Source organism: Pseudonaja textilis, chromosome 2 (genome assembly GCF_049901715.1).
Source record: "Pseudonaja textilis isolate UNSWEBS1 chromosome 2, rPseTex1.2, whole genome shotgun sequence".
Classification (NCBI taxonomy): Eukaryota; Metazoa; Chordata; class Lepidosauria; order Squamata; family Elapidae; genus Pseudonaja; species Pseudonaja textilis.
The window spans coordinates 146706480-146732151 of record NC_141991.1 but is presented as its reverse complement, the minus strand read 5'-3'; the positions used below and the strand labels follow the sequence as shown (position 1 = coordinate 146732151).

General features: G+C 39.3%; 1 protein-coding gene across 9 annotated transcripts in view; it reads left to right on the top strand.

Annotated features, from left to right (window-relative positions):
* Positions 1-23100, top strand: part of L1CAM (L1 cell adhesion molecule) — an 89852-nt gene extending 66752 nt beyond the window's left edge. For 2 of the 9 annotated variants that reach the window (XM_087925790.1, XM_087925788.1), the window contains 9 exons: positions 638-760; positions 1747-1917; positions 3783-3905; positions 5303-5467; positions 11710-11838; positions 13054-13126; positions 13855-13866; positions 15463-15483; positions 21229-23100. In XM_087925790.1, coding sequence (XP_087781916.1) covers positions 638-760; positions 1747-1917; positions 3783-3905; positions 5303-5467; positions 11710-11838; positions 13054-13126; positions 13855-13866; positions 15463-15483; positions 21229-21457 — 1046 coding nt within the window. In that variant the 3' untranslated portion in view covers positions 21458-23100. The remainder of the gene's footprint in view (positions 1-637; positions 761-1746; positions 1918-3782; positions 3906-5302; positions 5468-11709; positions 11839-13053; positions 13127-13854; positions 13867-15462; positions 15484-21228) is intronic. The other 7 variants (XM_087925797.1, XM_087925795.1, XM_087925796.1 and 4 more) reach the window with 5 other exon arrangements.
* Positions 23101-25672: the final 2572 nt, after the last annotated feature.

Below are 25672 nucleotides of genomic sequence, written 5' to 3'. Positions count from 1 at the left end.
AAAAGGTACTATCTTGGTCTCGAGGATAAGATGTTTCATTGGTTTAAGCTGTCATAGAATTCCATTTCTGAAACTCAGGGCCTCTCACTTTTTGTGGTCTGGTAATCCTCAGCACATCTCCCAATTTGTGTGCTTATGATAGGTTGTTGCAGTGTGTAGTCTTATGTCATGTAGAAAAGACATCAAACTCTCTATTTCCTACCCTCATAGTGGCAGAAAAATCGCAATACAGCATTGTGGTCAAAGAGGACTCAAGACATACCTGTCTTTGGGACTTGAAGTTTCCCATCCATTCTACTGTAGGATAATTTAATTTCCTCTTCATAACAACAGTGATTTAATTCTATCAGGACCACTATTGCGGCTTTGGTTGCAAATGTAATACTAAAGTGACAGATAGAGTAGATAAATTAAGAATTATGTGGTGAGTGCTTGTTAATGGCAGATAGATCTTTTGTTTCGATGGGCCTGTTCTTGATAATGGGAATTTGCTCCAAGTATTTGGAGAATCCAAAAAGCTGGAGCATGCCGTGTCTACTACAGATTTCTTCCCACTTCTCACCATTTATAAACCCCTCCTTCCCATTTACATTCCTTGTGCCCTTCACTCTCCATTTCTCTTTGCCTCCTTACATAGTACCTAGCATCCCTGAATCCTTTCAGTTGAACTCTCTCTCGGACACAGCAGTATTGCTAGAGTGGATGCCTCCAAAATACCCTAATGGGAGATTACTGAGATACGTATTGGGATACCAACAAGGTGAGTCTGTAGCTGCTCTGGGTTTTTCGGGGGTCTGTAGCACAGCATCCTGGGAATCTGGAGAGGAAAATCCTCACTCACATTTTATATTTAGTTATGTTGCTTTTGATGCAACTTTCTTGGAGTGATTATTACTGCTGTATCAGTGCTGTTACTCAGAGCTGTAGAGTCAAAGGATCTTTGAAGATGATCAAGGATCAGGATGCCGTTAGAGAATCTCTGTGAGATGACTATCTAGCCTGTACTTAAAAATCCCCAGCAAAGAAGAATTGCTTCTCAGATCAAATACTTCCCTGATGTTTTGCTGAAATTTGCTTTCCTGTTGTTTCCACCTGATGTTGTAATCCTACCATCTGCTGCAATGCAGAATAGTCCTACCTTCAGTCTTTCAGTTACTTCAAGAATCCTAACATTTTCCCCCTAGTCTTGTTTGCTATAAGCTGAATTTACCACTTGTTTCGATATTTTTTCAAGGTGGAGACTGATTTCACAGGATCTTTACCATGCTGGTTTCCACGTACTAATGTCTTAGTAAAATATGTGGCACCAGAATGGGCCGTAGCTTTTTGAAAGCAAAATGATTGTGTCTTTCTTCCATTCCTTGGAAGTAGATAATCATGTTTCTGAAGGGACTTAAAAAGACTGAGGAGACATATTAAAAATGGAATCTAATTTCTAGCATATTGTGGCAAGAATCGCTAGCTAGCATTCAGTGATTTTTGCCACAATATATTAGAAATCAGATTCCATTTTTAATATCTCTCCCATCTTCCTTCCCTTAATGCATAGTTCCTTCTTATCTGTTTTATGCCTGTTGAACACTGCCAACTCAGCAACAGGATTTGCATTTTCTGGCATGATACCCGCCTTCTCCAAGTTGACAGGTTCTGCAAAATAAAATCCATCAGATATGGTCAGCAGGTTGGATGACAAAGGCATACTTTTCTGATAATTGACCTGTTATTCTTCTGCCATCCTGTGCCTAGCCAATCAGACAGAGATGGACATTGGCGACATCCACATCCCAGCCACCCAGTTAAGCCTCAATCTCAGCGACCTTGATCCCCACATTCCCTACAAATTCTCCTTGTGGGCAGAAACCAAAGAGGGTCAAGGAGAGATATCCTTACTTGAGGAACATAACATGCATCAGTCAGGTATGTGAAGCCTTAAAAATATTTCCTTCTAATCTCAGAGAAAGAGAAGGTATATTTCCTACAACATTCTCCTAGAAGCTGTAGTTAGTGTGCTGAGCTTAAGTATGCTTCATATTTTTTATTATTATTATCTACTGTTTGGTTTGCTCCTTGCCTTTTGTTCAGCAGCTTGTGTTGAAAAGATAGTGCTCCCTCTTTCAATTTTCACCTATAATAACTCTGTGAAGTAGATTGCAATGAGAGACTATGATTGACCCGAAGTCTCCTGAGCATCCATGGCTTTATGTCCTATATTCACACTTTCAACCATCACACTATTTCGGCAGTCACAGGATTGCAATTTGGGCACTTGGCAGCCAACTCACATTTACAACCAGTTGCAGCATCCTGCCATTTTGTAATTGTGACCCATGGCCCATTGGGGAAGTTGGATATGCTTAATGACTGCAGGATTCATTTAACAATCATGGTGATTCATTTAACAACCATGTTAAGACGGGTCATAAAATTGAGGCCAGTCATTGTAATGATTCACTTTATGACTGCTTTGATGATGGAGATTCTGATCCCAATTGTGGTCGTAAGTCAAGGAATCCCTGTAGACCATAATTGGTTTTATGATATATCTCTACTAGGGTCTACTTGAATTGTTTACACTGTTAGCCTGTGTATTTCTCTGTCACAATTCCTTTCATTTTGCCCTACTTTCAGCTGTGAAAAGCTTTGTGTGTTCTGCCTACTTTGTTATATAGAGGCGAGAGTTGGGGATATTCAAAAGAAGCATGAAAGTGAAATTGAATACAGTAGAATTAGTTACTTAGTGCGTGGTCAAATAAAAAGAGATAGGCCAAGAATGAATGAGTGCTGAATGAATGTGGATTGAATTCAAAATAAAATGACAGTACAGACTTTCAAGTGGTTTGGTCATGTAGAGGGGATGAGAGTTGAATTGTACAACATCTAGGAAGAGTGGAGTGGTGAAGAAGACCAAAAAAATCATGGTTGTATGAAGTTATTGAGATTTTGAAAGAGAGGGACATTACAGAACAGGCAATGTATAAAGGACTGTATAGACGATGTAGAAGGAATGATTGGTTTACCTTGATATAAAAATATGGAGAAATGTGTTGAATGGTTTGGGTATTCTAGGTGTGTTTACTAATATTTTTCCCCTTATCTTGCCTTCTAATTTCTTTATCTAATTATTTCTTATTCCTTTACTGAGCTCTACCTAAATCTGCTCACCCAAAAGGAAATAACATGATATGTACATATGTATGTATGTATCTACTCAGCGATACTGAAGTGTCAGATGTCATAGTGGATGGTCCAGCATGTGTAAAGCAATTTGAAAACAAGAAACTACAGCAGCCGTGTATCAGGTTGTGTTGGCAACATAATCAGAATTTATGGAGAGAGTAACCATTAGATACACACAATGTAAAAACCCTGATTTTTAGCTAATAACATTTATATTCACAAAGACCATTTTTTTGTGCAGTTGCAGCTACATTACAGCAGCTCCTTCAGGGTGGGAGTCCTTTCTTTGATCTCAGCTTCTTTACTTTTTTGCTCCCTTTACTTTTTAAAAGCTCCTTTTCAGGGATTTCTCCCAAGGTGCATGATTTTGTCTGGGCTGGGAAACTAAGCAAAGGCAGGCATGAATTAGGAACTACCACAGAACCTGCTAAGCCATGGACTCCATGGTCCAGTTTTATATTGTTGCCACAGAAATTGGATGAGTATGTCCCAATTCCTACAGTGGAAATTTAGTTAATCCTACAGGGGTGGGATTTATGTAGATTCTCCGGAGATTGTGATTTTAATACTTTTTTCTCTCATTTTCTCCCTGCCTCTATGCCCAGTGAGCTTGTCTTTTATAAACATCAGTGTGGGTGAGACAGGAGAAAACTTCACCACCATCATCTGGATCCCACGTCAGAACCAGAGAGATGTGGAGTTTGCAGTCCATCTGATGAGCAAAACAGGTAAGAATATCATGTATCTGATATTAACACAATTGAAAAAGTCCAGGAATATTTCACAAGAAGAGTTCTCCGCTCCGCTACTCATTGCAGAATACCTTATGCCACCAGACTTGAAACTCTAGACCTAGAAAACCTAGAACTATGCTGCCTCCGGTCCGATCTAAATATAGTATATAAAATCATACATTGCAATGTCCTACCTGCAAATGAATACTTTAGCTTTAATCATAACAATACAAGAGCACACAATAGATACAAACTCAAGGTTAACCGCACCAAACTTGACTGCAGAAAATACGACTTCAGCAACAGAGTGGTCAATGTTTGGAATACTCTACCTGACTCTGTGGTTTCTTCCCCAAACCCCAAAAACTTTAACCTTAGACTGTCTACTATTGACCTCACCCCCTTCCTAAGAGGCCTCTAGGGGGCGTGCATAAGCACACCAATCGTGCCTACTGTCCCTGTCCTATTGATTTTTTATTTTTCTTATAAGTATCTTCTCATGTATTCAAAACTATATTTATTCTTATACCTCTATCTTGTAAGTGATTGACAAATCAAATCAAATGTAAATGTAAATGTAAAAAAAGAAGAGAGAGGGGGATGTCCTCTTTCTTTTATGGTCTTCATGGTCATAGGTCAGCATCTTTTCGGTGAAAAGTTCTGTAGATCACTCACTGTTGGCTTAGGAGGTATACTTGTTCATATAGGCATGCTCCCTACAAAATCCTCTTTCCCTAATATCTCATACCATATACATTCTACCACTCTTTTCCTACATCTGGGCACCCATCTTGACCCATTTCACCTTGCCTACACTGTTGCACAAGCACACACACACACACACACACACACACACACCACATGCACACAAACAGATTTTTCATCCTATTCAGGTCTTTAAATGTGTGAGCTTTCCAAACCTTCCATTCAATTTCAGCATTGAATGCCGGATTAGGTGGATCTCTTCTTATTGTTCTTTTCTTCCCTCTTTCCAGTCATCTGTAGAAATACCTTTGGGAGGGATGAGGAATTCCCCCTGCTTTCCCAGCAGATTTATTGAAATTGCTAATTTTACAGTCTATGTTGGGAAATCAGTGTTTTGCAAGTAGTTGCCAGCTGGAAGGGGAGAAGTTTCTTCCTTTTGAAGGCCTCTTTTTGTAAATGCCTAGTTTCCTTTTGAGGAAATAAGTGATTTTCAATCACCATAGTAAAGTCTACTTTCCATCAGCTAGCAGCTGAAGAGTAATGAAGAATAGGGTATTAATCTATGACAGCAATAAATTACAACTGGCTGGATTCCTACTAGATTAAAATCAAAGGCAATGCATGCTGGTTCAGCAGACTGGGGAACTCAAACACAACTTTTCTATCTCTTCCTTTATTTCAAATAGACAAAGGACCATGGCTTGATGTAGGGAAGGGCAGTTCTGCCCAGGGGTCACACATCATTTCAGATTTGCAGCCAGGCAAGCAGTATCGCGTTCGACTGGTGAAAGTACACCGAACTGGGGATGTTCAAGTCATTTGGGAGTCAGATGTGGAGACCAGTGGTGTGGGTAAGTTATATTGGAGATCCAAGAATCATCTAAGACATAATTATTAATTTATTATAATGGTCAAAATCTGTTTTTAAAATTACTTTGTTGTTTCCTTAACTAACTTATTTGGCTAGAATAGGATCAGAAGTTGGAAGACAAGCTAATTCTAGTCAGGGCATGAGTTCCTTTATACTGGAATAACAGTTTTATCCATAGTTTAATGTGGATCTCAATTACAAACTATTCCTACAAATCCCTCACTCAATCAAAAAGTAAGGTATTTTGGTGATAAACATCACATAAATGTCGTATTTGGTAAAATTTGATCTTTCTTTGTCACACTTGCAGAATAACTATTAGTAGAAGGAAGGAAGGAAGGAAGGAAGGAAGGAAGGAAGGAAGGAAGGAAGGAAGGAAGGAAGGAAGGAAGGGGTTTCAAGCAGCAAAAGAATGTATTGGATCTATTGCAGTATAGTTTTAAAGTAAATGAACAATAACAGTTAGCACTCCATATTCTCTTTGCATATTTTTTTGATAACATACATATAGTTTAGAGTAGGGTTGTGCAAAACCTGCTAATGCTTTTCCAAGGATGGAGCCAGAATTTTGGAAAAAAAAAACCCTATCTGATCTAAGTTGCTCTAGAGATGATTAATTTCTACTACTTTCCCAGTTCAGTGGCAAGTAGGGAAAGCTCAAAATTCTTCCTTCCAATTATCAAGCTTAGAGTTTTTAAAGAAATCTCTCTCTCTCTCGTTCAAGTTCAAATGACTTTCTCACTTTTTTTGTTTTGAGATGGAATATGATTACATTGAAAATGAAGGTTTGCCTTGTTAGGAATGTGCATGGCAAATTTCAAAGACAGACCCTGAGGGGCTGATTGTAAAGGGACACCCTTTTTGTTCACAACTGTCTATCAGATTAACCAAATTAATCCACTAATCCCTCCCAGGCGTGTCACTGTCACTTTCTCCTTACTGCAGTTTGTCCACCCATCGCAAAGCATCTTTCTCTGCCTGCACATCTGCCAGTGCTATGCTGTCTAGTGAGTTGATACTATGCTATTTTAAAGTGTAGCATTATTTCCTAAGCTAGCAATAAATGAAACTGACTATCCACTACTAGCCACTGAGAGGGTGGCTGCTTTGTTGCTTCATGACTGAATGTTCCCAAGGCAATACCTAATTGGTTTAGCTATCAAGTTAGGAAAAATGAAAATGGCTTGGAGACGCAGTTTCAATTACATGGCCAATGTTGGGAACTTGCCATGTGGTCTAATTTTAGGGCTTTTCCACCGTGTACACCATATATACCAGATAGGAATGAAACCAGTTTAAGAAATCCCTTTCCAGATTTCAGCCCCTTCTTTGGAAATTCTTAGGATTTTAAAAAAAAAATTCAGTCCAAATGGGGCTTCCTGGTGCGGTGGCCTAGAGGTGGAGCTCTCGCCTCACAATCAGGAGGCTGTGAATTCGATCCTAGGTAGAGGCAGATATTTCTCTCTCTGGGCATAATGAGAATATATCTGCTGAACAAAACTCCGCATTGGCGACAGGAAGGGCATCCGGCCATTAAAAGCTCTGCTAGCTCTAGTCAGTTGCCTGGGCTTCACCCCGCAAGGGATTATAGGGTGGATTATGTTAAAAGATGATGATGATAATGAGGCTTCTTATAACTTAAATCCATCTGTGCTCTACAACCAAAGAGTTCTTCTTCTAAGTGTCATCCTTCCAGGTATTTGAACCATCTTTCCTCGTGGGAGTTAGATTGTAATCCTCTGATCATCTTTATTGCCTTTCTCTGAGCCTGTTCCAATTTCTCTGAATGTAGTGCCCAGGAATGAACACACTACTTAAGGAGCCTAGCCGAAGTAGTTGAAATTCCTGTGATTTGTGAATTAAATTATTCAGTATATCTTTTAAGCTTATATTAAATTATACATCTATTGGAAAGTAGTTGTAGATGAATACTCTGAATATGCTTTTTGAGCCAGTTTTGGATCCACTTAATTATTGTGCTTTCCAGCTCACATTTTACATGTTTTATTTTACTCATGACATTGGGATATTTTGTCAAATGCTTTGCTGACATCAAGTTACAAGTGTGACTACTGCATTCCTACAATCAATTAAAAATGATCCAATTTAAAAAAGAAATAGATAAGGCTAGCCTGACAAGAGTTGTTCATGACAAATCCATGCTAACTTCTTAGTTTATTGTTTCTAAAGTGCTTTGCAATCCATATCTAAATGAGCTGCTCCAGATTTTTCTGAGGTATTAATCCCAGCTAACTGGTCAGTAATTTGCTGAATCTTCCTTCTTCCCTCTTGCTGAAGAATGAGTCCATACATTCAGACTCTGAGACTCGACAGGAACTTTTGATTGATTTTGAAGTATACTACATTTTGAAGATAGCTTTGAATTTGAATGACTCTAAGCGGAAAATCCTTATTGAACTGGAAGAAGAAGTAAAAATATTACCTACTTGTTGGTTGCTAAATGCCAGTGCTATCTTTGACTTGGTAATGAAATACTTGTCTGAGAAATAGTTATTTACTGGATTTATACCCTGTCTTTCACTCAAAGGCTCACATAGTTGAGTCTTCGGTGGACATAGTCCTATTTTTCCTCACAAAAACCCTACACAATTGTTTAGGCTGAGAGAAAGAGAGAGTAATTGACTCCAAATCACCACTTGAGCTTCCATAGCCAAGCGTGAAACCTGGATCTTCCCCCTGGATCTTCCGTTTCCTCCTTCAAAAATGTATTGAGATGAAAAAAATTGGAAAGAAGCACAATGCCTCTTGATTTGTATCTTTAGTAGCTTTCATTTGGAAGGGCTATTATTGTACTCTTTATGTTAGGAGCTCTATTGTTAGGAAAGTTCATAGCTGTATCTCCTGGCTCAGAGAATAAAATCCCTTCTTTGAAAAGTGAAATTGGATTAAAAAGACCCTAGTTTCTCTATTGTTGTATTTAAGGAAATCTTAAGACAACATTTCCATTTTAAAGGTAAATTATTTGTGAAAGGTTTTAGGGTTTTTTTATTCTATTCATAGCTAGTAGTTTTCATTATATCAGGGTGGGGTGTTTTTTTTGCAAAATATGCATTAAATATGTATTAAAATGTGTATTAAAATATACCTTATATTTAGTTTTAAAGATTGTCTCCTTCCTGATGTCTCAGGCATTTTAATACATTTTGTAATTTATTATTTATAGTTGTTTTATTTAATTTCACATTATAAAGAAAGGAAAACCACTCCAGCGTTTGAAAAAACATGTTCCATTTTCATATTGTTGGAAAGCGAGAGATTAAAGGAGACCCTTGAAATGCATTAGGCTTTTGAAAAGATGAAGAAAGCAGGGAGTTAGTGACTCTTGCAATATTTTAAATGTCATAGCAACAAAGACAAGAAAGATGCTTCTTTCCTTATGTTTCATAGAATATAACTGGTAAATGAATTTTAGGAAAATCTGAGTATGATAACAGTAGATCATAATATGTTTGTTATGGCTTAAAACATGAAAATGGTATTTTGTTGTTGTTTGTGATGGGGAGAAATTTTCAGAAAGTATTCATGTATTATTGACATTTCATTTGCTTACTCTATGATCCAAGCTACGGGAAAGGGATAAATTGATAGATTTTGTTTTGCAGGCTGTTTAACTACTTTTTAGGCACTAGATAAAAATTATTTTATGTTCTCGAGTCTTTAGTTGCTTTTGAGCTGCTATGTTGAGTAGTTGCTCTTGGATTTTAACTTATTTTCATGGGTTTTGAGGCATACCTTCAGGGTGGGGAGTAGGTGATTATATTTTGATTTTGTTGTAAGCCGCTTGGTCACCATGTACATGAATGGAGAGAGATACATTTGTTAAATAAATAAGTAAGTAGATGGACAGATTTTTTCCCCAAAAGTTTACCCTGCTTAATCTTTTCTGTTAGTTTGACTTGGCTTCTATTCTGTGTTGTGTCATTTTAATTTACTTTAAAGTCTTATAATTGAACATCTATATATATAAAAGCGAAATACCACACACGCATCATCACAAAATCTCCAGAACTGTAAAGTTGATGGACAATCTGAAACTTCATGAAGGGATCAATGAGCTGAAGAGTTTGGGGACCTGGGCAAGATGATGGTGAAAACGTGGCAATTTTCCTACTGATCAGCTGGCAGAGGACGCTGATTGGTTCCTTATTTTCTCACTTTGCAGCTTCAGCATAAGTGAAAATAATCACTCCAGAGAGCCTGAAGGCTTCAAATGCTTTTGGGGATTGAGGAATGGAAGTGACCTCATTCTATAATTATGGCAATGTTGAAGGATCCACTGAGATGAAATGATATTTCCAAATGCTACATTCAGCATGTGGGAGAAAGGGGAACTTAATTAGCAGTTTGGGGGAAGGGCCAACAAAGAACCTTTCTTAGAACATTTCTCCTCAGGAAAAATGTTTTTTGGAAAAGAACAATTCTAAGGGAATGGAGGAGAAAATCCTTCCAATTAATTCCCGCCACAGTGCTATAACCATTAGAATGTTTGACTTCTCAGGGGGTCCTCTGATCTGGCAATATTTCTAGGAAAGGAAAAATCTGTTTTGACCAAGTCACCAACAAAAGTCCTGCTGAGTGTGGATTTATGGCTACCTTTTGTGAACCATTAAAAGGCAGGAATAGGGGACATCCTATTGTTCTCCAGTTTAGCTCCCAGCTTGAAACATGAACAATTTTGAGGGAAGAGGGCTGCAAAGCATCCACAACACCTTTTTCTCACAACTCAGCTGTTTCCGGTTCTCTTCCCTATAAAGGGCAGGACACAGCATTGCAGGGGTTCCCCTACAGCTCTTTGTGGGCTCTCCTCAGACTACTGAACTGAGCAGGCCGAGGTTTGGAAACGAGATTGTGAGCAGGAAGAAATGGCCAGGTAGTGGAGGGGATGGGCCCTGGCAGCCGGGGCTTATGGGTTAGATGGGGAGGTCCTGAATTATACTGTTTCACAGGCAGCACGATCATATCACGTATGCTCCTGAGAAAAGTCAATAAAAACTGCTCTCTTTAAAGAGAAACTAATAACTCAGTTAAAATGAGCTGCAAATGTTTTCTGCTCCCTGCCCCCAAGGATTATATCAGGGAAGTAATCAATATTGGCAACATATAATCCTCCCATCCTTCCCTTTCACCACAAGACAATGGTATCCTTTTTCAAATAGGAATATAAACATTAAACCCTACATCTTAAGTTTAACTTATTTTTTTAACGTTTCATATATTTTTATATATATTTTCTTAATATTCCATTTCCATTTTAGAAATAAGCAAGCTTTTTTGTTATAAGGACCAATGTTCTGTAGACAGGAGTGTGTGCAATCATCTCCCTTAAAGAGATGCAGAAAGAAGATGGGTTTTATCCCTCAATCAGGGAGGAGGAAGAGGAGGAGAAGGACTAGTAGAGCAGCTTCTCTGTCAACATTTTTATTGAATTATATGGGATTATAAAATACAAAATACAAAGTAAATAGAAAAGCAGTGGGGGGGGGAGGAGGAAAAAAAGAGAAATGATGTAAGATAAGAAAAGAAAGAAAGAAAGAAAAAGAAGCATTGACTCTCTGTTACATTAAATAAGTCATTAACATCAAATCACAACTTTTTGTTTTTCATAATAATACGAACAAGCTATTTCTATAAAGATCTATCAGTCCAATCAGTAAAACCCAAAGTCAGATTTTCATTCTTTTCCACATCAAGCACGAAGTTCGGAAGCGGTCTCCATGTGGAAGCAAAAGTACTTACGTTCTTTTCTTTAATCCAAGTAGTCAATTTTATTATTTCAGCCAACTCCATTAACTTCTGCAACCATTAGTCCACAGTAGGAATCCAAGTGTCCTTTCATTTTTGTGCATACAGTAGTCTTGCTGCGGTCAACATATGCTGCATAATAACAAAGTTCCAATTTTTTTTCCAATTACAAAATTAGTAGAGCAGCTTCTCAGGTCCTTTCAAGCTCTAGAAAGGCGAAAAGCAGCCCTTTGAGTTAGTCCCCAATATTCTTCCACCAGCCAATATGGTTTTTTTGTGTTTTTTTTCAAGGAGAGCAGCAGCACTGGGTTCTCCATCTCTGTAGCCTGTTGTCCTTATGGAGAGGATTGTCTGTTGACATCTTTCTGTCCCTTGTTTTGGACAAGAACATTGCTTGTTAGGGAACAGGCAGCTTTTGGTGAGATGGTGTTAATGCTAAGCACTTATTATTTCCCACAGTTCAAGAGAGACAAAAAAGCTTTGCTGCGGAAGGTTGGTTCATCGGATTTATCAGCGCCATTGTGCTCCTCATCCTGGTTCTGGTGCTCCTCTGCTTCATCAAGCGCAGCAAGGGCGGCAAGTACTCGGGTGAGGTGCCCCCAGCCCCACCCTAGCACCTCGCGGCAGACCCCCATGGGCCTCCCCCCTCAGTTATCAGTTATATAGCGCGCTTAGTGTGCCTGGTGCCGTTGGTCCTCACAACAGTCCTGTGAGGTAGGTTCTTATTGTTCCCATTTTACAGAAAAGAAGCTGAAGTTTACAACTGAGCTCAGAGTTTGACTCTGGTGTCCAAAGCTCACATCAACGCTTGAGCTGCTGGTCTGGGCTAGATGCGTTTAAGCCAGACTTCCTGAGCTGAAGATATGCTACCACATTCATAACTGCCTGCCAGATTGGCAGAAAACAATGAGTTTTTAGTCCAGCAATCAAGATAGCACATCAGGCTTAGGATAGTGAGCTAAAAGCATGGTGGGGAAATATTGAAGATATTATAGACAAAGCTATGCTATCTGTTTAGTAATTTGTAAACCTAATGAAGCAGGGTGGGAAACATAGCAGGCCAGTGCTGTTCTAGCAGATTCTCTGCATTTCTAAAACTTCAACTCCCATCACTGCTTGCCAAAGAAGATGAGAAAATATGTTTGTTCTTTTCAGTTCAAGAATAAAAAGGTACCCTTGAGCAGAAAGACAAAACAATAAATCAAGATAATGATGACAGTAATAGTGGAAGCGGTATTACAAAAGAACAGCACTGTTGCTTCTTTTATGCTTCACAAGTGTCTTAAAAACTGTCCAGAGATGACGATGGATTAGTGTACTTCAATCTTCTCCAATTCTGCACCTTTCAGAGGTGTGGGACACAAATCACTCTTGTTTTCTAGCCAGTGCTGTTGCTGAATATTCTGTCCCTGAGTGTTGGGAGTTGTAGTTCTAATGCACCTGGAGGACCTGGGGTTGGGGAAGGCTGTGGTACAATATGGGTGGACATGTGCTTCTTCACAATGGTCCCTTTAACTCCAACCTCCTAGTACTATAGGGTTGCTCTCAACCCCCACCCACCCCCATCTTGCATTCACATCTTGCTGGTTACGCCCTTATGCCCCCAAGGAGCTAAAGAGAAATCTAGCCCCACTGAGAGACACCCCCCCCCCTGCCCATTCTTCTTTTCCATATTTTTAAAATTTCCCCCCATTACTTCTTGGGAGATCCCCTTGCCCACCCACCTTCCCAAGGTCCCACTTTGGATGGTCCCTGCCCACCAACCCTTTTGCCTTGTGTAACATACTCTCTCTTTTACCCTAGTGAAAGACAAAGAAGATACGCAGGTGGATTCTGAGGCCAGGCCCATGAAGGATGAGACCTTTGGAGAATACAGGTACAATAAGTCATTGTTCCCTTTCATGGCTAGAAAACAGTAAATTGCACCAAACAAATGACATACATAGCTCCTTTGTTTTATAATATGTACCATTGTCGTGATCAGTTGGGATTCTCTTGATACAAATTTGTATGGTTTGGGTACAAATTTAGCCTTGTTTATTTAAGTCTTTGGGGTTATCAGCCATAGATTTAGGGTGTGAGGAAAGTATGACAGCGCAACAAGAATGCAAAAACAACAGAGTGGGAATGAGACAATTTCCACAGATTCTAACAGATTCTAATGAAAAGCACATTAACTTGCCAACAGATGGTTAATGTTGGGAGGGGGCAGGAGGAGATAGAATGATTTAATACACGTATGAGACCCTGTCAGCAAGTTTTTGGTGGCTTGGTATACTAGAGCAGCAAAAAGATCTAACTACTGTCATTCACAGTGCATCAATAGAAGGCTGGGGCTATCAAGAGTGCTAAATTATGCTCATGAGTATAAAAAGATAACAAAAAGGACAAGGACTGGCAATGAACCAAAGGAAGGGAAGTTCATAGTGTTTCCCCCGTATATGTATGTATATATTTTTGTGTATATCAATACAGCCATCTGACTTGTGCCAGGATCTATTGGTGCCTTCCGTTTCTCTCCTTTGACCTCAACTTACCTTTTTTGAAATGTGATTCTACTTTTTCTCTTTTTTCTTTTTTCTGCCTTTTACTTGACTAACCCAGGTCCCTGGAGAGGTAAGAATGCAAGGGATAAACACTGAATTTTGCACTGCATGTTGCTGATGGAAAGTGGTGTTAGAAGGGCCAGGATAACATTACCCATTGGCATGCTTCTGGATTTCACTGGCCTTATCATATCCGGGAGAAAGAAAAGCCATTTCCATAAAGCGAAGTCTTGCTTCTTTTTTCTTAATTAATGGGAGAAAAAATAATCCTAAAAATGGTAAATGTTAAAACAATCCTTTTCTGTTTCTACTCTCTAGTAAATAGCAGTCGCAAAAGGGATATTTCACATTAGAAGGAATATTGGCTAGGGATTACATATGAAAATGGCTTTTAAAATTTCAGAATACATTTTTCCCTAAACTGTCATTTGTCAAGAGTGTCCACCTTAATTGCAGGTAGACTTAAATTTAGCTTGCTGTCCCTGAAGTAAACGCATTTGATCCCTGACATCTTTTTCAAAGAATCATCTCCTTTCCCTCCAGAGGGAACATAAAATATAATCAAATTGTTAAAAGAAAATACTGAGATTTCATACTTGAGGGTTTCCTTGTTTAAAAAGTTGTCTCTTTTGTGTTTATGCATGTGGATATACTGTATGTGCCTAAGGACAAGAGAGCTGTCTTTGATAATATGAATGTTCTCTTTCTATCTTAAATCAGAATCCTGATTTCCATTCTCTAGGAAGCAGGTTTTTTTTAAGAATGGAAATTCAGAAAAAGAACTGTCCCGCTCTTTGAACAATCCCAAATCTTCTACCAAGTTATATTCCAGCCACAGCAATAAGAAACCTCAATGGGTTTTAAAATTAATAACATTTGTTTGTTTGTTTTTTAAAGAAACCTCAATGGGGTCCTTGGTGCTCTCTGAGCTTGGTAGTTTTCTTGCAGACATTTCAAACTAGGTAACATCATCTGCAGGTGATACCTAGTTCCAGGGGTGGGATTCAATTTTTTTAACAACCAGTTCTGTGGGCATGGCTTAGTTGGTGGGTGTGGCTTGGTGGTCATGTTATTGGCTGGGCGTGGCCAACTCAATATCACTCACATCGAGACACGTATCTCCTCGCCTGGCCTCTCCTGACTGTGGGGATGCTGCAACAGTTCTAAGTGTGAAAAATGGTCATAAGTCACCTTTTTCAGTGCCATTGTAACTTTGAATGGTCACTCCACACAAAGTACCAGCAAAGGAGGGAAAAAAACCTCCAGAGAACTTCCAGAGACAGGAAGTCTAGTCCTGCCAAGAATGTAATAAGGGTTAACGGAGAGGCAGTTTTTTTAAGCAACACCAGAATGTTTCCTTCCTGCCTGCCTTTCAGGATTAGGCCAGTAATTTCTTCTAACAACCATTTCTCCAAACTGCTTAGAATGTTAACAACCGGTTGTAGTGAATAGGTGCCACCAAGCTCAGAGAGCACCAAGGACCCCACAGTTTAACCCTGAGCTACAAATATTCTTTTCTATCAGTACAATGATATTTGCTGGGTACCTTTGGTGTATGTGCAAATGTATGTGTGGATAGGCATTGTAATGCTTTTGGGATAAAAGTGATCAGTGCTAACTGCATGGTTTGTCCTCCCTCTCTTTCTCATTGTTCCCTTTCATGAAGTTCATCTATGTTTAGATTTAGGTAACAACCTTCCCCTTCCCTTGCCTGCCTGCCTGCTGTATCTTGCTACTTCTCCTCTAATTTACCTCCCCTGGGTACCAAAATTGTATCTAGCCAGCTGCCCACCCCAGTTGGATCTCAAATATAGGGATTCTGGCTGGCAGCCCCTCTTTTGAAAATCTCTGGCAGGTGCTATGCGGTCTGTCTGCTAAATTCTCTCTGCTAAATTCACACAGTCCTCTCTCTCTAGTACTGGGTCAGTCCACGCAGCCTTTGACTTGGTTTAGTACTCACTTGCAATCTAAAATGAGCTTCCTGAGTTTAAAAGGAGCTTCCTAGGTACTCCTTTGGTTCTACGAATTTCCATATCTGCCTGTTGATTCTAAATGCAAATCAAATATATTTGGCCGGATCCTTTTTGGTTCTGCTTCAGCTCTCCTCCACACATGTTCACAGGGTTTCCTTTTAAGTTTATGTGCATCCAGTGCATGCTTGTTGGTCAGTGGAACGTGGAATTCAGAAACCTAATTCTGCATGCTTCCCTTTTGTGTATTGGAGCCTTCCTCACCCAATGAGGCAAAGCTGGACATTTTAATGTTAGAATGGGGGAAATCCAAGCTCTCTGTTATGTCCAGTATTTGATATCTAGGGGTGTTCTCTTTCGATGAAACTATTATAAACTTTGATGCCCCTTAGTGTGCAGCTATCTTCTTTGAAGTACAGGCTTTCCTTCAGATAGGGATGCTCACGTTCTAATCCTTTTCTTGTACTTCATTTCATGGTTGCACACCCATCACTTTAGATATGCATTGCTGTTCTTGCAAATCGGCACAGCAGCACTAGGAAACATTGTGCTGATTTTTCCAGGGATGAAAAGCCAGTCTAGGCATACAGCGTCTGTGTATCTTAAGCACAAGGGGTCAGTGTGATTGCGTGGCTAGAGGGTTAGGAAAGTCAGGTTCAAATTCCTACTCAGCCAGTTAGTAATGTGAGGGCAGTTGTTACCTCAGAGCTCACAGGGTTTTTATGAGCTAAATTGTGTACCCAGACGGAAGAACTCTTTTATATATGAGTTCCTGGAGAAAAGGTGACGACCTTATTAACTAAAAATAGGTTATCTTTGCCCAGAAAGCAGAAATGGACTAGGCCCATAGGTTGACCACTGTTCCATACTGCTGCATTTGCTCCTTTCCCCTCTGATTGGCCTGCTTCCATTTAAAGTTCCCCAACTGGGTGAGGCTTTCAAGTCTCACATCTCACTCAGTCTTGCTTGGAGTGAAAAAAGAGGCCTCCATCTCGGCTTAATACCTGAGCAGGGCAAAGTGTTGCTTAAGATATTAAACAGGAGTTTTGCTTCCTTGATTTTGTTTGTTTGTTTGTTTGTTACATTTTTATGCTGTCCTTTTAAACATTCATCTGAGGCAACTAGATAAATAATTTCCTTTATATCTATGGGGGTTCAGTACATCAGAACATTTTCCTTGGCTTCGTGGTCCAATGGGCTTCTTATCTAAAAAATATATATATTTAATTTTAAAAAAGGGAAACAGTGGCATGCTGCAGACCGAGTAATGGCCTCTAGCATTGCTTGTGTTTTTAAGAATGTTCCTGGACCTCAGAAAGATGTGTGACCAAGCAACAATTATTTCATTGATAGAATGCAAACAAAGGTTTAACTAGCTACTTCTTCAAAAGAAACACAAAGAGAAAACTGAGGATTCCCCCTACCCCGTTCCGCCAGCTTCAAATGCTATCCAGCTGCTCTTAAATAATCATAAAGATATACCAGCATAGCATTTGCCATCCCCATTGTCAATCCCTGCATTTATTTTTTTTTTGGCTTGTCAAATGATCTATGTGGACAGGATGAAGGTAATATCATGGAGATGCAAAGGAGGAGAGATGTTACTAGAAGATGTTTGCATTGTGATTAGATGCAAGCAGGGATATGGCCTAGACATATCAGGACAGGAAAAGGAGTCACCTTTTCACAGAGTGGGAAGGTAGAAAAAGGAAATGAGTGGAGTCTCTTCTATATGCACAAAAGAGAGGCAAAACAATGGTGATTCTTATGAAAGTTATTCTGTAATTAAAGATCAAGGATATAGCTCTTTTAAAAAGAAGAGCTCGTGTGCTGTGCTTCTTTAATACAATTATATTAGTTAACCCGGTAATTATTCATAATTTGTAAGTAAAGAATAGACAGGATCATAGATTCCTCCCTTCGCAGACATAGAAGTATCTGGAAAAAATTGTTAGAAAGGAGATGATATCAGTATAAGAAGTTTAAATTTATCCCGGAGAGGTGAAGATGACAGCAAGATTTTAAAGTATATTCTTTAAAATATATTATGAGAGCCAGTTTGTTGTAGTGGTTTTATGGCACCAGGCTAAATATTGGTAGACTTGTTAATTCTAGTCCTGCTGTAAGCATGAAAGCTGACTGGGTGACATTGGGTCAGTCAATCTCTCTCAGTCCAACCTACCTCACATTGTTGTGGAGAAAATAGGTGGAAGATAGAATATTAAGTATGATTGCATCCTTGAGTTATTAATAGCCACCCAGAGCTGCCTGATAGTGTGATGGGTAGCGTATACATTTAATAAATAAATAATAATAAAAATGATGAAGGTAGGATAAAAATAAATTTAAAATGAAAATAAAATTCTTTATCCACAGAATAATGTATTTATTTCATTTCTCAGAAATGAAGAAGCTTCTGGGATGAGAAGCGAAACATCTTCAAAGAAAAACCAGGAAGTCCCAAAGCCCCTTTGGGATATTTGATTTACATTTCATCTTTATTTCTTTGCAATTCAAAATGGTGTAAATAATGCTCCCTCCTATTTTCCCCAACAACTCTGTATGGTGGCTTGGACAGAGAGAGAGGGAGAGGGAGAGACTGACCCCAGGTCACCCAGTGAGTTTTCCTGTCCTAAAGGAGGACTAGAACTCATGGCTTCCCATTTTCCAGGCCAGTGCCTACAGTGGCAAAGCTGCCTTATTGTACTGTAGTCATTATTTTGCTTTTTATAATGCCACTTCTGACAAAAAACCTCACCTACTTCAGTCACAGAACACTATATGTTTTCTTTGAGAAAATGTCTATTTGTTCAGGACTAAAGGACTAAAAGAAAAAAAAACTGCTAGAAAGCACTGCAATCAGGAATAGAGAGGGAGGAGATAACAGCAGATACCATTCTGGTAGATTTATGCTTTCTTATCGCTTAATGACCGCCATTTTCTGAAAGGACCAGTCTCCCAGCAGTCATTTTTAAAAAGCATCCATAAGATGGCTTCCAAATTCCAGATGTGCCCATAAATCCACAACAGTTGTATACTTCCTCCTAATTACACTCTATTTTATTTTCCTTATTATTATTTGCCTTAATACACATAGTCTATAAAATCCAGACTTCAGCTAGTGAACAAAATCAGTCAATATGCTTAACTTTAAATAACCCTCAACTTCATAAACAAACGTGTATGTATGGGGGGGAGACTTTTAGCCTCATGTCTATTAATATGATAATGAGATCATACAAATGCATAAAATGTATGTAAAATAAATATAATGGATGTGACAGTGTAGGAACATTCTCCTGAGTAATTTACAAGAGACTGAATGTTATCCGCTGGGTGCTTTCAGATGTTATCCATTACATCCCAAGCTCACAGATTGAGGTCCATAAAAACCAGAGCTTTATTTTGTACTATAACAACTAAATTGCACAGGCTTTTTCTGCTTTCCAGATGTGTGAGGGCTCCTCTCCCATAATCTGAAGCTATGGCAATAGATTTTGGGAATTGAATTCCAGCACATACAGGGACCACATACTCGGAGAAAGCTGTTAGTTGCTGATAAGTGAAAAAGTATTGTATTTTTAAGCATATGTGTTTCCAAATTTAATCAAATAGCTTGTTAGCCATGGTTCATGCCATGAGGGCACTTTAAGTGGTCTGTATGTTTCAGAATTTATTTGATGTTGTATCTCAAAATATCACAAAATATAGGTAAATACAAATATCTTGTAAGATGGCCACAATCTCCTCTAATTTCAGTAATTTGTTTAAAATAATATTTTTTCTTTAATATTGGGATCTTAGATACATTATGTGGGAAAGTCATGCTGTAATGACTGTCCCCTCCCCCAAGAGAAAAGAAGGGCCTAATTAAGAAAAATATTGGGAACATCTGTGTGAGATATAGAGCAACACTGGAAGATGAATGTTTGCATTTTGTTTCATTTTAATTACATCCCATTTTTGAATGAATTTGTTACAATTTGGCAAATAAGGCAACCTGTTCACAGTCTGACTATAGCCAGCCATGATTAACAGATTATAATGGAATAAGATGAGACCAGATCCAACTAATGAGATCCCTTTCATATCAGCTTGAAGTTGTTTTCAGTTGTGCCCTTCATAAGTGGTATTTCCTGTTTTGCATGATTTCACTTTGCCTCTAGAGGACACATCTGTGTACACAAGCACATTTTCCAGCATCTTTCAGAAGCAGCCAGCCCTCCCTTGTTGGTGACATCAAAGTCCTGAGGAGGGAACGACCGTTTACAAGACTAGGACAACATGGTTGTCCTGTTAATGAGGATAGCTCATTCATTAGCCAGTAGTGGGGCTCCAAAACAAAAAACAAATGACAACTCTGGTATATATATATATATAGCACTTATGCTTTGGCATCCCATCCTCTTAAAGCAGGTGTGCACAAAATATGACCCAGGGCTGAATGTGGCCTTCTGATTTTGGGGGAATTCTCTTTAGGGAGAAGGAAGCTAACTATAGAACTTTTCATCTGGAAGTGGCACAAAAAGGGTTCTTTAACTCTTGAGTACCTTTAAAACTCTTGAGTTCCTCTTCTAAAATGGGCCTTGGCTTTGCCTACGTTGAGAGTGTGGCCTGTGACATGTCACACAAAGTTTGGTTTGTTCCTTGATCTGAGAAACCCTGTCTTGAAGGCCATTTTTCTGCACTCCAACGGAACTGACAGCATGCTGCCCACTGAAAGATTCTTAGCATATATTTTAGTGGAGAAGCAACCAGGGTCTTGTGTTCTGGCTTCCTAAAGGGATGATCCAGATGGACTGATGGTTTCAACGGCTATGAAAAGATGCAGGGAAGTTTTCTTGCACGTTGACTGTTGAAACCAATATGGAAGGTTTAGATGGGATAATTTCTGAGCGATATTAAACCCCATCAGTCAGATGGATTTGCCTTCCAGACCTCAATAGCCTGCTGTCTAAAGATGGGCCATTTCATTTTATGCTGTGACAAAGTCATTTTGGTGTGAGCTGCAAACTTTGGTCTTCCATAAAGGCAGCTGGAGTTTCCCTTTCAGTCATTCTAAGATTATGTGAAGCCCCTTTATGGAACGTGGACTGGTCCCCTGGCATGAGTTTTAATGCATGTTCACCTGTAGCTATGCACATCTTGCTTATATGTGCACATATATAGTGCTACTACACTTCCCTCTATACTACTATTATTTATTTTCTTAGCATGCTGTGGCTTTTATCAGGGTTGCCAGCCTACCGCTTGCCAGATCTTTTGGACTGCAACCCCTAAAAGCCCCAAGCAACTTGGATCCTCCAAACCAATTCTGCTGTGGATTTGGAACTGTTTAGTCCAAAACAACAGCAGAGTTTCAGATCCTTTATCTGACTTTGAATTTCTATTGCTATAAATAAAGATGTGATTCCTCCCACTCTTACTATCCTTTCTCATTGTTGTCCTTTTCCCCCCTACAGTGACAATGAGGAGAAACCCTTCACCAGCAGCCAACCCTCCTTGAATGGTGACATCAAGGCTCTGGGGAGCGACGATAGCTTGGCAGATTATGGGGGCAGTGTGGACGTCCAGTTCAATGAGGATGGCTCCTTCATTGGCCAGTACAGCGGCCAAAAAGGCAAAGAAGGAGGTGGAAATGACAGCTCTGGGGCTACCAGTCCTACCAATGTGGTCGCTGCCCTGGAATAAGTGGAGGCGTTTTCCCAAAGGATTCCCCCTGCCCCCAGTCCTGGAGAAGAGGATTTCCCTATGGATTGCTGGGGGCAGGGGAGGTGAGCACAGGGTTAATCACCTCACCCAGGCAAAGAATCAAAGAATCAATGTTCTTCGAATGGAAATAGTAATTGGTGGAGTCTACCCTTTGTCTACTGGCTAACCTCACCCCAAAATAACTAATCAGGGAGGGTTAGAAAAATCAGGGGATTCCTCAAATAATCCACCTAAAAAGTATCTCATTTCCACACCTTCCCCCCAAACCAGTTATCCTTCAGCCAAACTATGTCCATGTTTTGTGTGGTGGGAAGGGAAGGGGAAGGGAGGGAGAAGGGGAGGGGCATATGACATGATCCAAGGGATGAGCTTATTGGTGAAGCCCAAGGGCTTCATAAGAGGGGAGGGAATCAAGGTTCAAAATTGCCAAAAGAGCAGATGACACCCCCCACCCCTTCTCAAGATCCTCAAATGTTCATTCTTTGTTCTTGTTCAAGAAGGAGATGTTAAATGGTGCTGCAATGTCTAATCCCAACCCAGATCAGGGCAGGAGACAAAACAGAAGGTGGCCTGAAAGAATGGGAACCGAAAAACAGGGAATCCTTTCTCTGCCTCTGAGAAAAGGGGCGATTAGAAAGAACTAGAAGCCAGAAGTCGTAGCTATGCAAAAGGAAGGAATACTAATGGGTGAAAGCCAGAAAGGGTCTGGGCCTTTCAGTTTTGCCATTTACCACCTTCTCGTGGATTCAGCTAAGGGTGATCTCCTCTGAGGCCTCTTTCAGAAGGGAAGGGGTGCTTCAGCCAAATCTTCTGATTGCCTCTCTGCTGATCTGTCACTCTTTCTACCTTTTGTTGCTCATTTTTCTAGATCAGGCCTTGCCAAGGCAGCAGTTCTCTCAAAATTGTGGCTTTCAAACTTTTTACCTTGAGGGAAGCCTTTCCATGTCTGCTCGTCCACTAGAATATTCCCATTTTTCTGTCCTATTTTGCATACAGGGAAGCCTTTGGCCAGTTGGTCCTATTGAACATCCTCTTTACTTCACCTGAATTGACGCTACACCTGCAATTAAAGTGGCACTTGTTTACCATAGTTGTACACGAGCCACTGATCAATTGCCAAGAGAACTCAAGGTATCCCAGAAAGACAGTTTGAGAACTGCTGCCAAACCTGGTCTCCTGGTGCTGAACATCCCACTTCGAAGGATCCCTTTGTCCTTTTTCTGTCAGGTTAACTCACATTCCCTATTTCATGGGGTGGTCAAAATCCGGTTCTTTCCACTGGGCCAAATCCCTCCACTTGACAACCTCCCTCTTCCTCTTCCTCTTCCCTCTGTCTTGATTCCAACTCTCCTCTCAAACAGCAGCAGAAGAAGAAAAAACACCCCCAAACCCTCCCTGCTTCTTGAATGCATCTCACGCAGCTGCCTTGCGACACACTCTTGTCTTTCAAAAGTGGCTTCTTGTTCACTGAATCAACCCTTACCCCATTTCCACCTCTGTCTATTGTAACGATGACTATTTTTTCTCTTGCTTGTCGGGGATGAAATGAATCCTTGCTTTTTTTGCATACAAAGTTTTTTAAAATAATAATAAAAAATAATAAAAGTACTCTGGTGTTTTGAGCAGCCCTACACAAAGTCATTCCTGCCTTTTTCCTTTCTGTAAATATTTCCAGTTCTTGTGCTTGAGTTTGTTTTAGATGTCTTAGGACTGGTGTTTTTGAAGTCTTTTAGTGGGTCTATTAAGGTGGTTTAGAATTAAAAAGAGAAAAAAAATGAAAAAAGTATTTTAAACAGTCCTTTCTCCTGAAATGTGATGCCATTTCCATCCACCCATCCTCCCTGCCCTATGTATTCTTCTCTTTTGTCAGGCCTGTTGCGATCTAACTTTCTCTCTTGATAGCTTTTTATATATATATATGTATATATATGTATATATATAAACAGAATTATAAAATGATAAATAAATGATGAAATTGGAACTTGCTTGGACTGGTGATGGGGAAGACATGGTTGGGAAGATTTATCTCATGTATGTTGTTATAGGATTCCTGCATGAAAGTTAGGAAACATCTCTCAAAAATAAATTTTCCTCTCGCCAATTCCTCTGGGAATTTTGGGATTGTACAATATAAAGTGGAAAAGTAAATCAGGGAAGAATGATTGCGGGTTCAATATCTGGCATCTCCAGTTTAAAAAAGAAACCCAGAGAATGTTTATTTATTTTTATTTATTTGATTTGTCAATCGCTTACAAGATAATAGGTATAAGTATAAACTTAGTTATGAATACATGAAATGGATGCGTATAAGAAAAAAATAAAAAGAAACAATAGGACAGGGACGGTAGGCACATTGGTGCGCTTATGCACGCCCCCTACAGACCTCTTAGAAAAGGGGTGAGGTCAACAGTAGACAGTCTAAAGTTAAAGTTTTTAGGGTTTGGGGATAGGAAAGTCTGTCTGAGACCACAGAGAGTTGCTCTCAATCAAAACTGATAATACTAGGAAAAATTGAGTCTGATCAGATTTCAGGAAACTAACCTGGTTTTCTCTCGGCATTTGTTAACAGTGTTTTTTTAGGAGAAGTGGTGCCTTGCTGATTCTATAGGGCTTTCTATGGTTTCTTTGCACCTAGGAGGAGGAGGAGGGAGGTGTTTTTGTATTACAATAGATATGAAGCACCTGTACTTCTCTCAGAAGGAAGAATTATCAGTAGTGTGTCTTCTTGCTGGGACTGATGCTCCATACATTTCTACTATTCCTTCTATCTTATCTTGAGATCTCTTGAGCTAGACCTTTGAAAACATTTGGCTTTATGCCCTTTGGAGCAATAGTGAGCTGCAAAGAAAATAAGTAGGGCAAGGAGAAGATGAACCTAATGATAGATATACCTGCATGCTTGTCATAAATCCCAGTTTGATACCCTAGTTGTTGCTGCAGAGAATGTACTAGGCTATATACTGTTTCTTCCTTCTGGTTTAAAAAATACGCATGTAAAAACAAGAGTAGGTTGGCCTTATACTTCTTGCAGCATCTCTTTAATCAATGTAATTTAATCAATATAATTGGCAGAGTAATCAAGTAAAGCTTTAATCACAGATTAAAGTTTGCCCTTGATTAACTAGTATTTCTGAGTCTGAAGGGCACGCTGATGTGTAGAGGATAGACGTCACCGTTTTCCATTCTTCTGCCAAGTTTGATTAATATAGAACCAAAAGGTAGCTTTTTATAATAGCTGTATTCAATAATGGCAGATTTTGTCTTTGCAAATATAATTGCTAGAAGAAGCAACATGCAAGCAAGCCTGGTCACATTTGACTTAAAATAATAGATATATATTTTATATTTCCCCAAATCTAGAAATTTCATAATTCTAATGAGATATGTACATTTTTGTTGGGAAAGTCAAGAGTCTATTGTGGATCTGATATTTTAATGTAATGTGCATATTCTATATCCTCTGATTCCTAAGTTTATAGCAAAGAAAATACCGATCTTTTTCTTGGCGAGCAATAGTTTCTCAAGTAAGAGTAGGGAAAGATGAACAAATATAATCATTTTATATTCAAAGCAACTAGTAGTAGAAAAAGTGACTGAAGGCTACTCTGAACATTCCTGGATGAGATTTCCAAACAGCCTATTTGGCCTGTTAGCATAACAATTTCCAGCTTTTCTAACTAAGAAAGTCTTTCATTACTAATGTTACACCATGAGAAATTCCAGATTTCATAAATAATTTAAAAACCATTACTAGAGAATTCAGGTGAAACTGAGGAATAATGACTAATTAAATGACATTTTTATGTGCAAAATTCTTTAATGTGGACTTCGCTGTTTGTAGCTATTAGGAAGCTACCACCGTTGCAGAATGCCTCTAGCAAAAAGAATGACAAAAAAACAAACAGCACAATGTATACCAAAGCTGTATTTAATTCATCTCTGTGCAATGCAATTGCTTGTATTCCCAAGTTCTCCTTACATCAGTAAGCACTGGCTAATTTATCTGTGATAATGCACACATGCAGGCACTAGCAGCAAGAATAGCTTGATTGGGTTTCTTTTCCCCTTTGCTCTGCATCTTGCAATTGTAACAACCAGCCAAAAAAAAACCCCAACCCCTGGGTCAGACTAGTAAAATTCTGAGGATATAACAATAGAGCCACGAAAAACATTACCTATATTAATGGAAAAAGG